Source organism: Symphalangus syndactylus, chromosome 6 (assembly GCF_028878055.3).
Source record: "Symphalangus syndactylus isolate Jambi chromosome 6, NHGRI_mSymSyn1-v2.1_pri, whole genome shotgun sequence".
Lineage (NCBI taxonomy): Eukaryota > Metazoa > Chordata > Mammalia > Primates > Hylobatidae > Symphalangus > Symphalangus syndactylus.
In genome coordinates this window covers 117,939,501-117,953,950 of record NC_072428.2, presented here as the reverse complement: position 1 = coordinate 117,953,950, position 14,450 = coordinate 117,939,501, and the positions used below count along the sequence as shown (strand labels likewise).

The following is a 14,450-nucleotide window of genomic DNA, read 5'->3' as shown; positions in this document are numbered from 1 at the left end:
TTAAAATAATGCCAAATACACACAGGAACTGGCTGATGCAGAGTCGAGTGATCAGACTGCTTGTGTCTAAGCAACGTAAAACTAGAAGAATTCTGCCGGAAAACTCCAGCCAAGATGGTCTGTGCTCTGAGCCGGCTCCATTCAGGTAGTTTAGAGTTTAAAAGACAAAACTTCAGTGTTCTCTTTCCCCTATACATTTGTGGCCAAGTTTCCTAGGAAGAATAATACTGTTTCTCTTTTTTACCTCTGGGATAAAGCTCTACATTGCCAAAAGGATGCTTTTCTTTCTCAGCTACAGAGCAGAGGATGAGATGAATATATACAGGCATACCTCAGAGATACTGCGAGTTTAATTCCAGACCACTGCAATAAAGTAAATATTGCAATAGAGCAAGTCACACAAATTTTTAGTTTCCCAGGGCATACAAAAGTGTTCACCCTATACTGTAGTTTAATAAAAGCACTTTATTGTTAAAAAATGCTAATGATCATGTGAGCCTTCAGTGAGTCATAATCTTTTTGCTGCTGGAGGGTCTTGCTTCCACGTTTGTGGCTGCTGACGGATCAGGGTGGTAGTTGCTGATGGAGGTGGTGGCTGTGGCAAAAAAAACAATGAGGTTTGCTGCATCAACTGGCTCTTCCTTTCACCAAGTATTTCTCTGTAGCATAGAATGCTGTGGGATAGCATTTCACTCACTGTAGAACTTCTTTCAAAATTAGAGTCCATTCTCTCAAACCCTGATGCTGCTTCATCAAGTTTATGTAATATTCTGAATCCTTTGTTGTCATTTCTACAATGTTCACAGCATCTTTGCCAGGACTAGATTCCATTTCATGAAATAACTTTCTTTGCTCATTTATAAGGTGCAACTCCTCATCTGTTCAAATTCTTTTCATGAGATTTCAGTAACTCAGTTTTATCCCCAGGCTCTACTTCTAATTCTAGTTCTTTTGCTATTTCTATCATATCTGCAGTGACTTCCTCTATTGAAGTCTTGAACTCTTCAAAGTCAACCACGAGGCTTGGAATCAACTTCCTTCAAATTCATGTTTATGCTGGTTGCTGTTTCTACCTCCTCCCATGAATCATGAATGTTCTCAATGGCATTTGAGGTGGTGAATCCATTCCAGAAAGTTTTCAATTTGCTTCCCAGATCCATCAGAAGAATCACTATTTATGGCAGCTTTAGGCTTACAAAACATATTTCTTAAATAGTAAGGTTTGAAAATCAAAATTACTCCTTGATACATGGGCTGCAGAATGAATGCTGTGTTAGCAGGCATGTACAGTCTTCTTGTACAACTCTTTCAGAGCTCTTGGGTGACCAGCTAGCTGCAGAACTGTGAATGAGCAATAACACTTGGCAAAAAAATCTTTTTTTTTCTGAGCAGTAGGTCTCAACAATAGGCTTAAAATATTCCATAAACCAGGCTGTCACCAGATGTGCTGTCATACAGGCTTTGTTGTCCCTTTTACAGAGCACAGGCAGAGTAGATTTAGCATCATTCTTAGGGGCCTTAGGTTTTTTGGAATGGTCAATGAGCAATGGCTTTAACTTAAAGTCACCAGCTGCATAAGGTCTTAACAAGAGTCAACCTGTCTTTTGAAACTCAGAAGGCAGGCACTGACTTCTCTCTAGCTATCAAAATCCTGGAATGGCATCTTCTTCCAGTAGATGGCTGTTTCGTCCACACTGAAAATCTGGTGTTTGGTGTAACCACCTTCACCAGTGATCTTAGCTGGATCTTCTGAATAACTTGTTGCAGCTTCTACATCAGCACTTGCTGCTTCACCCTGTACTTTTATGTTATGAAGATGGCTTCTTTCCTTAAACCTCATGAACCAACCTCTAACAGCTTCAAATTTTTCTTCTGCAGCTTCTTTACCTCTCAGTGTTCACAGAATTGAGGAGAGTCAAATCCAGAGGACTTTCTCTGGATTCGACTTTGGCTTTAGGAAATATTGTGACTGGTTTGATCTTCTATCCAGACCACTAAAATTTTTCCACATCAGCAATAAGGCTGTTTCAAGTTCTTTTCTATTTTGAGATAGGGTCTCATTATGTTGCCCAGGCTGATCTGTAACTCCTGGGCTCAGTCTGCTGAGTAGTTGGGAGTACAGGCATGCACCACTGCACCCAGCTTTGTTTAGTTTTCTTATCATTCAATGGGTGGAGCAGTCAGAACATATACAACATTTATCAATTGAGTTTACCATCTTATATGACTGTGGTTCATGGCGACCCAAAACAATTGAAATAATAACATCGAACATCACTGGTCACAGATCACCATAACAGATATAATAATAATAAAGTTTGAAATGTGAAAATTACCAAATGTGACAGACACATGCTGCTGGAGAAATGGCACTGACATACTTGCTTAACACAGGGTTGCCACAATCCTCCTACCTATAAAAAAAATTCAATATCTGAAGCGCAATAAAAAGAAGTGCAATAAACCTGGATATGCCTGTGCCTCCAACTCTCTAGCAAAAGTTCACTACCAAGAAACTTCATGGGTATAGAAACCTTAGTAAAAAGGTACAAACGGCTGCATAAAAGGACTCTCTCACACACTGCCACACTGCCCTTCAGTTTACCATAACTCACATTAGCAAAAATAAAAGCACAGCCCTCCAATAGGGCATGAATTTTTTTGCATCTCTTCTTTTGCATAGCTGCCCTGAGCTTGGTGTCACTTCAATGAGTCCTTTCAGAAGGCCTGCAGAGCTGTGCAGTGATCAAGTTCATAAGAGTATGCACAAGAGCCACAATGAGAAGTGACAGCCAAGCAGCAGCAGTGAGCTCCATGGTCATGTGTTCAGGGAGTGATTTATCTCACATAACTCAATCCATTTAGTGGGGGCCTGAGGGAGACCCTTATCCAGACAAGAAACTACCTGTGCCTTCTAGGAAAAGGAGGCCAAGGTGATCTGGCAGGAGGCAGCAAGCATGACTCCCGTTTCTCTTTCCCCATAGCAAACTCTATTCAATAATTCAACGTAAGAAGTGCTGAGACAACAGGACAGTAACAAAAAAGGCAGGGTGGGGACCATGTGCATCTGGGGACCATGGCGGGATATGTCTTTTGCAAGTGAATGAATGTTTGTGTGTGCAGGGGTGGCTGGGCGGGGTGCGGGTGGTGGTGGAAGTAAAATGACAGCTTTCCCTCAAAGACTGCAGTCTCTGAGAAGTACCAACTGGAAATAAGTAACTATTATTTGCCAGCAGCAAAGAAATGAAGCAGTTTGTTCCTTGAATGCATAAATGTAAATTGCTCAAAGAGCACAGTTTATACATAGCCTTCTGGCTTGTGAAATATTAAGCTACCAGAAAAGACAGGGTAAGATACACATTAAGTCAGCAAAGAAAGGAGCATCGCTTGCCTTAGCACGTCAACCTTAGCACAACAAGAAATACTATCGATGTGGGAAGAGCGTGTGAAAGCAATGTCACAGCTGGGGTTTCATAAAGGACTGGGATCTTAATGGCATTTGAAAAGAATGAAAGGGAGACAAACGGCACTGCTTGGGAAGCTACAGGGGAAGAGTGTCTTGGCTCCTCTGAGGCCTCCCCACAACTAACATGGCATGGGTAGTTTGTTTCAAGTGGGTAATAAAGGCCAACTCTGAGAATTCCATGGCTGGTATGTTCCTAGGTCTGGAATTTCCTTTGCTCTAGCTCTATAAGGGCTGCGTGCTTGCAAGTTGCTCTACTCCTACATCCCGCACTTGGTAGAAACGAGGAGCAGAAAGGGGGTGCAGTGCTGGGTCTGCAGTGACGGGAGGATCCAATCTAGAAACTGTGTTTGCATATCCCAACCACAGAGGAAGAGCATGCTGGTGGGCTCTAGGGTCTATCTAGAACACAGGGGGAAAGGAGGGTATGTGGCTTCCAGGGATGACTTCTGAGCTCAGAGTAACATGTAACACATAAGACTTACCTGCAAGCAAGAAGGTGATAAGGCAAGTTTCCTTTGGCAAATAGAGTTTGAGACGAGAACCACTGAAGACGTATTCCACCACAGCTTCAGAACGACCTGCCCGCTGAAGAAAAGGCAGGAACTGCTTTGCTTTTTGGGTATCCTGATGGAGAAAAGAGGAAAAGAGTAACTGGAAAGTAATAAAACCCAAAGTTTCTTTCTTTATAGTTTAGGACAAAAAGTTTGGCAGGAAGCTAAGCAAATAACCCTATTTATAGACATTTCTGAAACCAAGACATAGACATGATACCCATGAGGCCTCAGTAGAAGAAATACAGTTAATCAACAGTTTCCAGAACATTCTCATTGACTTAAATACTCAGTTAAAAGGGTGCTTGGAAAATGAGACTTTCACACCAGAGTTCTCTGGGGCTAGAAGAGCTCATCTTCCTTTAACATCAAATTGAGCGGCCAGGCGCAGTGGCTCACGCCTGCAATCCCAGCACTTTGGGAGGCCGAGGGGGTGGATTACCTGAGGTCAGGGGTTTGAAACCATCCTGGCCAACATGACAAAACCCCATCTCTACTAAAAATAGAAAAACAATTAGCCGGGCATGGTGGCACATGCCTGTAATCCCAGCTACTTGGGAGGCTGAGGCAGGAGAATCGCTTGAACCTGGGAGGCGGAGGTTGCAGTGAGCCGAAATCGCGCCATTTGCACTCCAACCTGGGCAACAAGAGTGAAACTCTGTCTCAAAAAAAAAAAGAAAGAAAAAAAAATTGAGGTAAGAAGACTAGTATTAACCTTCCATTTAACCTTTAATATTCATTAAAAAAAAAAAAGCGACGCCTAGGCCATCTCACATAGTGCCTACAACCCTGTCCTAGGAAGCCAAAAGTAGTTTATCTTTAAATAGGTTATGTAAGATTCAGAGCTCACAGTTTCTTAACCTTGAGAAGAGGCCAGCCTTCTCCAGGCACTAGTACAGCAACTCCTGCTCTATGTTCATTTTGGGGATGAGATGATACCTGGGGCATACTGTTACTATCCAGGGAAATCTAGAACAGCAGGATGTGGTCAACGGAGACAAATACCACGTTATGTCAGCATGAATCATTATAGAAATAATAAAAACACGTAAAACGGAATAGCAGTTAAAAAACTTTTTTTTGTGCATCAACACAAAGTCTGTGCGCTCCATCCTCCAGAGTGCCAAATCATGGACATTTCGACTCTCAGAACTCTCATTCATATAGACGCGAAGGGCCTTCAAATCCTTTCAGTCTCTCAAGTTAATTAAACAGGTGATAGAGTAAGCGAGCATCAAAATATCACATCGCATATGCTAGGGGAATAGTCACTGGATTTTAGAGTTTTAGGTTTTCAGTCCAGCCAGCAGAACTGAAAACTCCCTCTGAGGACACGAAGTTCTGCAAACTTTCCTGACTTCTGTGACACAAGCAGTCTGCACCCAGCCAAGCTTTTCCTTTTTGACTCTTCTAACAACAGAGCTATTTTATTTAAATTAATGCACATTAGATAATGAAAACATAACAAGCCATCAAGTATTTCAAGAGTTTTCAGAGCAGCCAAAGGGGCCCCTCTCATTCAGAAGCAGTAAGGTAGGCTGGGATGAAAACAGTACTTATAATAACTAAGATTCATGCTTCCCATCAAACAGATTCTTAGAGAAAAAGAGAGACAGCGATCCATTCTCAGTGTCTCTAACAGTACAGTGGTAAAAGGCAAGGTAACCATGAGCTTTAGTGGGTTGGAAACTTCCCCATTGAACACTTAAGCAACACATTCTCCTACACATATACGGCATGAAAAATGCCTGTCTGGCAGCTGGCTGAAGTCCAGAACAGTCAAGCAAGATAAATGCTCCATGGGAAAGAAAGCACTACTTGATTAAAATCCTTGTGCCATACTAGTCTAAATCTGGGACATTATTCATGAGCTGAACCAGTAAGTCAACAACAATTATCAAATTGATTATCGCAAATCATGAGGCAACCTAACATCTCAGAAGAGAAGGCCTTTTTCCTCAAGATCAGAGCAAGCTATATTTTTCAGAAATAGACTTCTGCTCATCACTGTCCTTTGGATGTAGTTATCTGGAAAAAATGCTTATAGGAATAACAATGGCACACACACAGGCATGCCTTTCATGTTTAAACTAACAAGAAGGTTGTAGCACCCTCTCTTCCTTTTTGCTAAACTCTTACCTACTTTATAAAGAGAGAAACCTACTCAGACTGAGAATAATCAAGGAGCCTCAAAGGGACCTTAGAGCTACCCATGTCATAAAAACCAATACATGTTCCTGACTCCTCCCAAGTCTCAATGCACAACTCAACAGCTCTATTCCTGAAATGACAAATGGGAAGATAGCCAAGAGGATGACATGTCACTGATTATGGCAAAGATCAGAAGTGAAAGCCAACTATGAAAATCAGGCCGGGTGCGGTGGTTCATGCCTGTAATCTCAGCACTTTGGGAGGCCGAGACAGGCGAATCACGAGGTCAGGAGACCGAGAGTATCCTGGCTAACACGGTGAAAGCCTGTCTCTACCAAAAGTACAACAACAACAACAAAATAGCCGGGCGTGGTGGTGGGCACCTGTAGTCCCAGCTACTTGGGAGGCTGAGGCAGGAGAATGGTATGAACCTGGGAGGCAGAGCTTGCAGTGAGCCAAGATTGTGCCACTGCACTCCAGCCTGGGCGACAGAGCAAGACTCCGACAAAAAAAAAAAAAAAAAAAAAAAAAGAACAAGAAAATCAAAGGCATACAGCAAAATTTAAAACCTCATCAGAACTGGCCATGTTTATTTCCAGATAAAAATTATAAGGTAAGAACATGGAGGTCCCCATATTCTTGAGGCAAGTATTCCAAAGGCTTGGATGAGATGATATGCCTGTGGACCAGTCATTAAGGGAAAGATGGATATTTCATCCAAGCTGACAGAATATTAAGTTCTTATAAAGTCAATGAAATTGATTATAAGAACCCAAAGATGTCGGCGCTTTCAAATCTCAGTCACAGACACACAAAGGTATATGTCTTTCCTTGTCATCTCAAGCACTTTTTTGCTTGACATGTCCTTTTTCAATACAAACATTCTTGAAATCTTTAATATTTGTTTCAGTGGCTCAAATGAAAACACTGGTTAGGAAGACTGGCACGTTTCCTCAGGTGATGTAGCTATAAATCCTCCCTGGTAATTTAGTTATGGAAATTATTTATTTTAGAAATTCTCATTATAACATTATAAAAGTGATGGAATTCAGTTAAGTAATTTGCCTTCCAAAGAGAGAGTGCAAGTAGCAATGTGCTTCAGTCTCTTAGACACATTTCCAGGGTTAATAAGAGCCGGGAGACAGAGATTTTCTTAGAAAAAAAAAAAAAAAAGAAAAAGAAAAAAGAAAAAAAAAACCTGGCCGGGCGCAATGGCTCACGGCTGTAATCCCAGCACTTTGGGATGCGGAGGCAGGAGGATCATCTGAGATCACAAGTTTGAGACCAGCCTGGCCAACATGGTGAAACCCTAAAAATACAAAAATTAGTCGGGTGTAGCAGGGTGTGCCTGTAATCCCAGCTACTTGGGAGGCTGAGGCAGCAGAATCGCTTGAACCTGGGAGGCAGATGTTGCAGTGAGCCCAATCATGCCATTGCACTCAAGCCTGGGTGACAAGAGTAAAACCCTATCTCAAAAAAAAAAAAAAAAAAAAAAAAAAAAGAAACACCCAAAACCATATATATAAATAAAGATTTAAGACCTTAGATTTAAAGAGATAACAACTACAGGATTTGTTACACAGAATGCTCATTTCAAGGTAATATCAAATATTTCTGCTTATATATCTATATGCTAAGGCTTTCACTCTCAGTTTTCATTGCTATTGCTTCCTTACGTAAGGTCTGGGATTCTATTTGCCAGTTTTCTGCCACTATGTTGGCTCATAGCTTTGAGAAATCAAGTTAATAAATTAGTTGTGGTTTTCTGTTATCTACACCAATATTCCCCTCCACTGGTGTAAATAATCAGGAAGCAACTGGATTTCTGATAAGAGAAGTCTTTTGTTGTTGTTGTTGCACTGGTAGTTTTCACATTACCTGTGCTCTACAACAAACTATACATAAGTATTTTCCTGTACTCTTAGAAAAGCTAATTTAAGATTGCATTAGCTATATTTAACCTGCTATTGTGGATGGCATCTCTTTAAGGAATGTTTCTGCCTCCTCAATGCACCTTGAAATTGAGAAGTAATGATGCAACAAATGTGCCTGGGGTGACTTCATTTCAAAGGATGTTAATATCTATATCTCAAACTTAGAGGAACAGGGTTCTGAATGACCCTCCAGAATGGCAGGATGACCCTTAGAGAGAAGCACAGAAGCAAAGGTTATAAAAACACCTTAATTATAAACTCTCACTCTGCCCTGACTTCTGGCTTGTCAGGCCAAATCTCTTCTAAATGTGGGTACATCTATCTATGGCTATAAGATATCCCCTTCAGCAGTTAGACTGGAACTTATCTCTATAAAGTACCTTGCTGAGTATACAAATACATGTTTAAAATAATTTAGTATGATGAATTCCCAGGTTTGGGAGAATGGGAGATTTGGGTGGGTAGGTGGGAGAGCAGAGGAAGCAGAATCCTTGAACAGCAGGCACAGAAGCGTCTGAAAGACCACCACCCCAGACAGCCAGGTCACCTGCTTCCTAGAGGACCTGAACTACAGAAATCACAATTCTGTGAATTCTGGAACAGGGTTTAGGCTGTCGGTGTGCACTAGATGTATGCAAAGTGATTCCCATGATTTCTCCAATGAAAGTCCCCAAATAGTAGGCATGAAACTAGAAAGGGCTGGTGAAAGGTAAACATAACAGCACACAAAACAGCACGGGAAAATGGGAATAGACTAAACCTATTAGTTAACAATTAACCACTCAGGATTATCATGTGCAAGACTCAGAGAATTGTTAATAATGAAGATCACGAATTAGTTCTCCTCATCACAATCACTCTTTGATTAACATCATAGGACAACGAACTAAAAACAAATACATGCAGAACTTTTTACTGGGGAAGTATATTCTACCAGCACTTGAGAAACAGCTAGAAAGAAGTCCATCAATCCTGATGGGCCTTCCTAGAGGTGCAAGCATATGCTCTACTGCCCATCCCAGGATGTTTCTTCCTCTGTACTGCATGGTCCCACCAGGGCTGACCTGAGGGTAAAGGACTCCAGGGCACAATGCTGTTTGGGTCTAACCAATCTTAACTCTAAAGGAGCAAAATCCTTGTGAAGAAGAGGACAGACACAGGAAAAAAAAGTGCGGAGATCAGAACGAATCGTTAAGGATACTGAAGCAAATGTGCTCTCTCATTTTAAGTGTATGGTGTATGGTGATCATTCACTGCCATAGTTATCTATGTTTTTCTGGGTTGTGCAGACCAGGAGAATTACTTCTGCGGCTATGTGGAAGACAAATCACAACTACATCTCCTATCAGCAAGGCAAAACCATCACCTATCGCTCCACACTCTTCCTCCTTTCCACATCTTGGGTGCTATGGCCCCAAGTGCCATTTTAATTCATAGAATGAGTCTATGATTCGATGAAGAGCCAGTTGTACAGCATGATCATCTCTTGAAATACATGGAACCCTGCAGGGGGAGGATACTCTGGGAATGCCCTCGAGCTCCTGTGTTACCACAAAGCACTTTCAAATTTGAAACTGCTCTTCCCTGGCTGGTTATCAATGCTTTGTGGTGAGATGTGTACTAGAGAGACCAGGGAGGGCGTAAACTTCAGTGAATTCCAAGTTTAACAGGAATGAAGTGAACACAGAGGAGAACACTGACAAAAACAAACCCCCAGACAAAAAAATTACAACAGAAAAAAAAGGTGCTAAAGCTAGGCCATCAATTGTCTTTCAATAATTGGGCAGGGTGGCACATGCCTGTAATCCTAGCGCTTTGAGAGGCCGAGATGGGAGTATCACATGAGGCTAGGAGTTCAAGACCCCATCTCTACAAAAAATTTAAAAATTAGCCAAGCATGGTGGCATGGGCCTGTAGTCTCAGCTGCTTGGGAGGCTAAGGCAAGAGGATTGCTTCAGCCCAGGAGTTTGAGGCTGCAGAGAGCTATAATCATGCCACAACACTCTAGCCTGGGTGACACTCTTGCCTTGTCTCTTAAAAAATTAAAAATCATTAAGTGTTGTCTGTGGTTTACAGATTCTCACACTGTTTACTTGGTTGGTAAAGCACCTCACTCAGGCCTGCAAAATGTTGAACAGAGGAGAAACCACAGCCAAGGCTCTGAGCTCCAGTTCTGGGAGCATGGATCAAGAGGACATTTGGACATTTGTAGGAGCATTAAGCTGGAAGAAAGCCCTGAGCTTAGGATGTGTCATTCTAATCAGTGACGCCCTCAACAGAGAGTATTACAATCATTAAAAGAAATATCCTGGCTAAGCAAAGTTTCCAAAGGGGGCAGGAATGGTATGCTTGCCCAACTGGAAGAAGGAAGCCACAGGGCAAAGTAGTGCAAGGGTAGCACTCCAACATATGGAAGAAAACAATTACTCTCCAATCAGACTTGCAAGGAACTAAATTGTCTAAGAGTTTAAGGAGCCCTAAGAAAGTCAGATATCTACAAATATTTTTTTTGGTTGGTCCTACCCACCATTTATTTTTTCCTTTCCACAGTGTACTATACTGAGAAATGAAACCAGAACTTGGCAAATACTTAGGAAGAGAAGACACATCTCTATGTTTAGAATGAAAATATGCAAAGCACCATTCGGACAATCACCGCAGTTCACTAAAATAAAGTGAAATAATGTTAGAGGAATAGATTAGGGACCCTCAGAAAATCGTCTGAGCCAGGCATGGTGGCCTCATGCCTGTAATGTTTTGCTTGAGCCAAAAACATTGCTTGAGCCCAGGAGTTTGAGACCAGCCTGGCCATCATAGTGGGACGTTGCCTCACAAAAAAAAAAAAAAAGAAAGAAAGAAAGAAAGAAAGAAAGAAAGAAAGAAAGAAAGAAAGAAAGAAAGAAAATCAGCGGGGCATGGTGGTGCACACCTGTAGTCTCATCTACTCAGGAGGCTGATGTGGGAGGATAGCTTAAGCCTGGGAGGTCGAGGCTGCAGTGAGCAGTGATGGCGCACCACTGCACTCCCAGCCTGGATGACAGAGTAAGACCCTGCCTCATTCTTTAAAAAAAAACAAAGCAAGGCAAAGCAAAGATAACGGTCTGGACGTTATTCATAATCACTAAAATTGGAAATAACCTAAACATCCCTTAACTGGGTATAAATTATAATACACCACACAATGGAATACTACTCTACGCTAAAAAAGACACGGGCAACAACATGCATGAATCTCAAATACATGATTGCATTTGTATGACATTTTGACAAAGGTTAAACTATAGTTAAACAGAAAAACATGAGTGGTTGCCAGGGACTAGAAGTTGACTCTAAAAGGAATGGAGGAATTGGTACAATGGAACAGTTCTAATATCTTGACTGTGGTGATGATTTCATAAATAAATGTTTCTCAAAATGCACATTTGCCAAAACTCACAGAATTATATGCTAAAAATGAGAACATTTTACTGTATATAAATTATACCTTTAAGAATATACACCAAAACAATAAAAACAATGTGCACAGGAAGAATATACAATATTTTAATTTTTAACTCAAGAAAACTTTTCCCCTAACTAATCTGTAAGTAGTTTGGAGAGAGTATCAAGTTCAAAATTAACCACCCATTCATTATGTTTTAAATCAACTACTTTGATCACTACTTTGAATACTAGTGTATTAAAGCACTTAAAAAATTTAAAAAGAAAATGGTTTAGATGAGAAAGCAAGGGGTTAGTAAAGCACAGAAAAAAAGTCTCCTTGGTTCCCCAAAAGCAGCATAAGAAAGTCTAAACTCTTGGGCAATAGCTAAAAGAAAGCATTAGATGGAGCATGAGGTCATCCTCATAGGCCATAAAGAGGACAGATTTTGTTCAAATAAAGAAAAAAGTTCTACTGAGTACCTATGCCTACTGACATTTCTTTTCTACCTTGAAATAAAATCATGTGATACAGCTTAATGTGAATAAATACCCAATTCTCAATCAAATAAAAATTCTATACAAGCTCAGAGATTGTTCTCTTATTGAATGACTTTCAGTTTCCCAAATTTAACCATATGAAATTATGCTGTGAGAACCATTCAATTTAACCTTTAGAAATGAAGTCATTGCCTTTTAGTGGTAAAAATCTGCATCTTATCATCAACAGAAAATACAATGCCCTTGGCTTATTCTAGAGAATCTTTTTTTTTTTTTTTTTTTTTTGTAAGATAAGTTAGGCACAGAAAGTGCAGATGATGGTGCATCTGTGCCTCAAGTGAAAAGGGCGGAAATAAGAATATACTTAGGATAAAGTATCAAGCACATAAGCTTGCTTTTTTCCTGTCTTCAATCCTCTTTCTCTAACTTGGATGAGAGGCAGCCATCAAGGCAGTGCCAAAGGTGCCAGGTGATGAGGGCTGCCAACCCACAGAACTATCTGAAAGGTATGGCTCATAATTCTTGCTGTATAGAAAAGTTTCCATGAATAAATCTGCCTCCCTACCTCTCCCAAACTGTCCCTTTTCCCCTTTTTTCCGTACTCTTAACTTCTCAACACACTACTCTTACAATTTTTTGTTAACTCAATACTCAGTGTTTATAATATCATGGCTTTGTAAATGATAGCCCTCCAGTTAGAGAGCTTCCTCCCAAGAGTTCTTCCATCCTCCTGCTGACCTCTGCAGGGTGGCTTGTTAAGATTCCCCTTGGCCAAGACTCTGGCAATTCTTTTCACAACCTTTCCCAGATTCCTTCCTCGATCCATGCCTTATGCTTTATTGTTTTATTTCCCTTCGTTTTTGTTTAACAAACAAACAAAAAACTACAAACTATTTCATAGACAAAATGTCTTATCTCTTCGAGGTCAAGTAAGTAAATATACTATTGATTTTGTAGTTTTATTCAGGAGAAAAACTATCCTACTCTTGAATATGTTGAATCAACAGATAAGCTTCTTCCATTATTCATCAGTATAGTAATGTACTATATTTTTAAAATGACTGAATGCTTTAGTAATGATGTGAAGAAAATTTATTTTAGTATGAAACTTAATTGTATCTACTCAAACATAGGAATAAGAGATAGTGGTTCAGAAATACCAATTTGTAAGCACAAAATGTTTATAGGAGAGTTTAACACACGGGGAGGTATACCTTCCAATTATTTTCAGCTAAAATATTCTACAAAAGCAGGTACTTTACTCAAATTGTAAACATCCAATTTATATCAAATACACCATTAAATTGTAATAGTTAAAAGCAGCACTTCTACTTTGAACTGGTAAAGACAAACACAGAAAAAGGCCATTTAGACTTTTAACAACTCTAGAGTTACTTTTCTAAGAATTAAATGATAATGAATTTTTATAGGAATACTACAAGAAACATCTTCCACATTTTCAGAATTGAGACGTGAAACTGGGCTAAAAACATAGCTTACACATGGTATATGGCATTGAGAATACGAAATAAAGCAAATCAACCACCATCTACAACTGTGCACATCAATTACAAGGCTAGGATTAAATAATAACTTAGGTTTAAAATACTATTTTTTTCTTTAACAGTTTTAGATCAATTTTTATCACTTCCAAAGTCTCTATAGGCAAGAGGTAAGAACTTATTACAGAACCAGAAAATGCCTTGAGAGATAGTTAAAATAAAATGTGCAGAGTAAAGAATTTAAAAGACATCTGATGAGGCACAAGTCTTCATTTCATGGGCAAATCAAGAACTTGGGGCAAGGAAATTGATGTCACACTTAACTGTGCCCCACCCAAGACAAGAATGCAACTTCAGAAAAGAACAGAGAAAAAAAAGGTCAGCAAGTAACCTATAATATAAAAATTATCTTAAAATCAAAATAAATGTTAGTAAAGGCTAAATGGCTAAAACACTTTTAATACTTCCTAAAAGTACTTTGAACATTCATTTTTGCCTGCAGACATACCAGTATAGGTTCAATAAAACTAAAGTGAAAGTTTTATTTTTATGTCTAATTAGTCTTTTAAAAGCCTTACATTTTTAAAGCATTAATAAAAATGGATAATTATACAATTCAGAAGAGAAAGTTCCAGTTTTTTTTAACATGGAGAAAAATGGCAACAATTATGACAGAAATTTATTACTAATTAAAACAGAAGGTGGTCAATGTTTTGAAGAACAACAACAAATGCATCCAATTAAAAACCCAATCATTTTACTCAATAAAGATTTATAGGATGATGTTGTTAAAAAATATATGCTATTCTTTGGCCTAGGTTTCTACTTTATGGACATGTTCTGAGAAAATAATTATAGACTATGATTTATCTAAAGGAACAAATGTTTATGAGAAGAAAAAAAAAATAAAACAACCCCAACATCC

The 14,450-nt window shown here is 39.6% G+C and overlaps 1 protein-coding gene across 1 annotated transcript in view; it reads right to left on the bottom strand.

Moving 5' to 3' along the window:
- SND1 (staphylococcal nuclease and tudor domain containing 1) overlaps positions 1-14,450 on the bottom strand; it is a 445,319-nt gene that overhangs the window by 157,618 nt on the left and 273,251 nt on the right. The window contains exon 15 of the mRNA XM_055283891.2: positions 3,949-4,090. Within this exon, the coding sequence (XP_055139866.1) occupies positions 3,949-4,090 (142 nt within the window). The remainder of the gene's footprint in view (positions 1-3,948; positions 4,091-14,450) is intronic.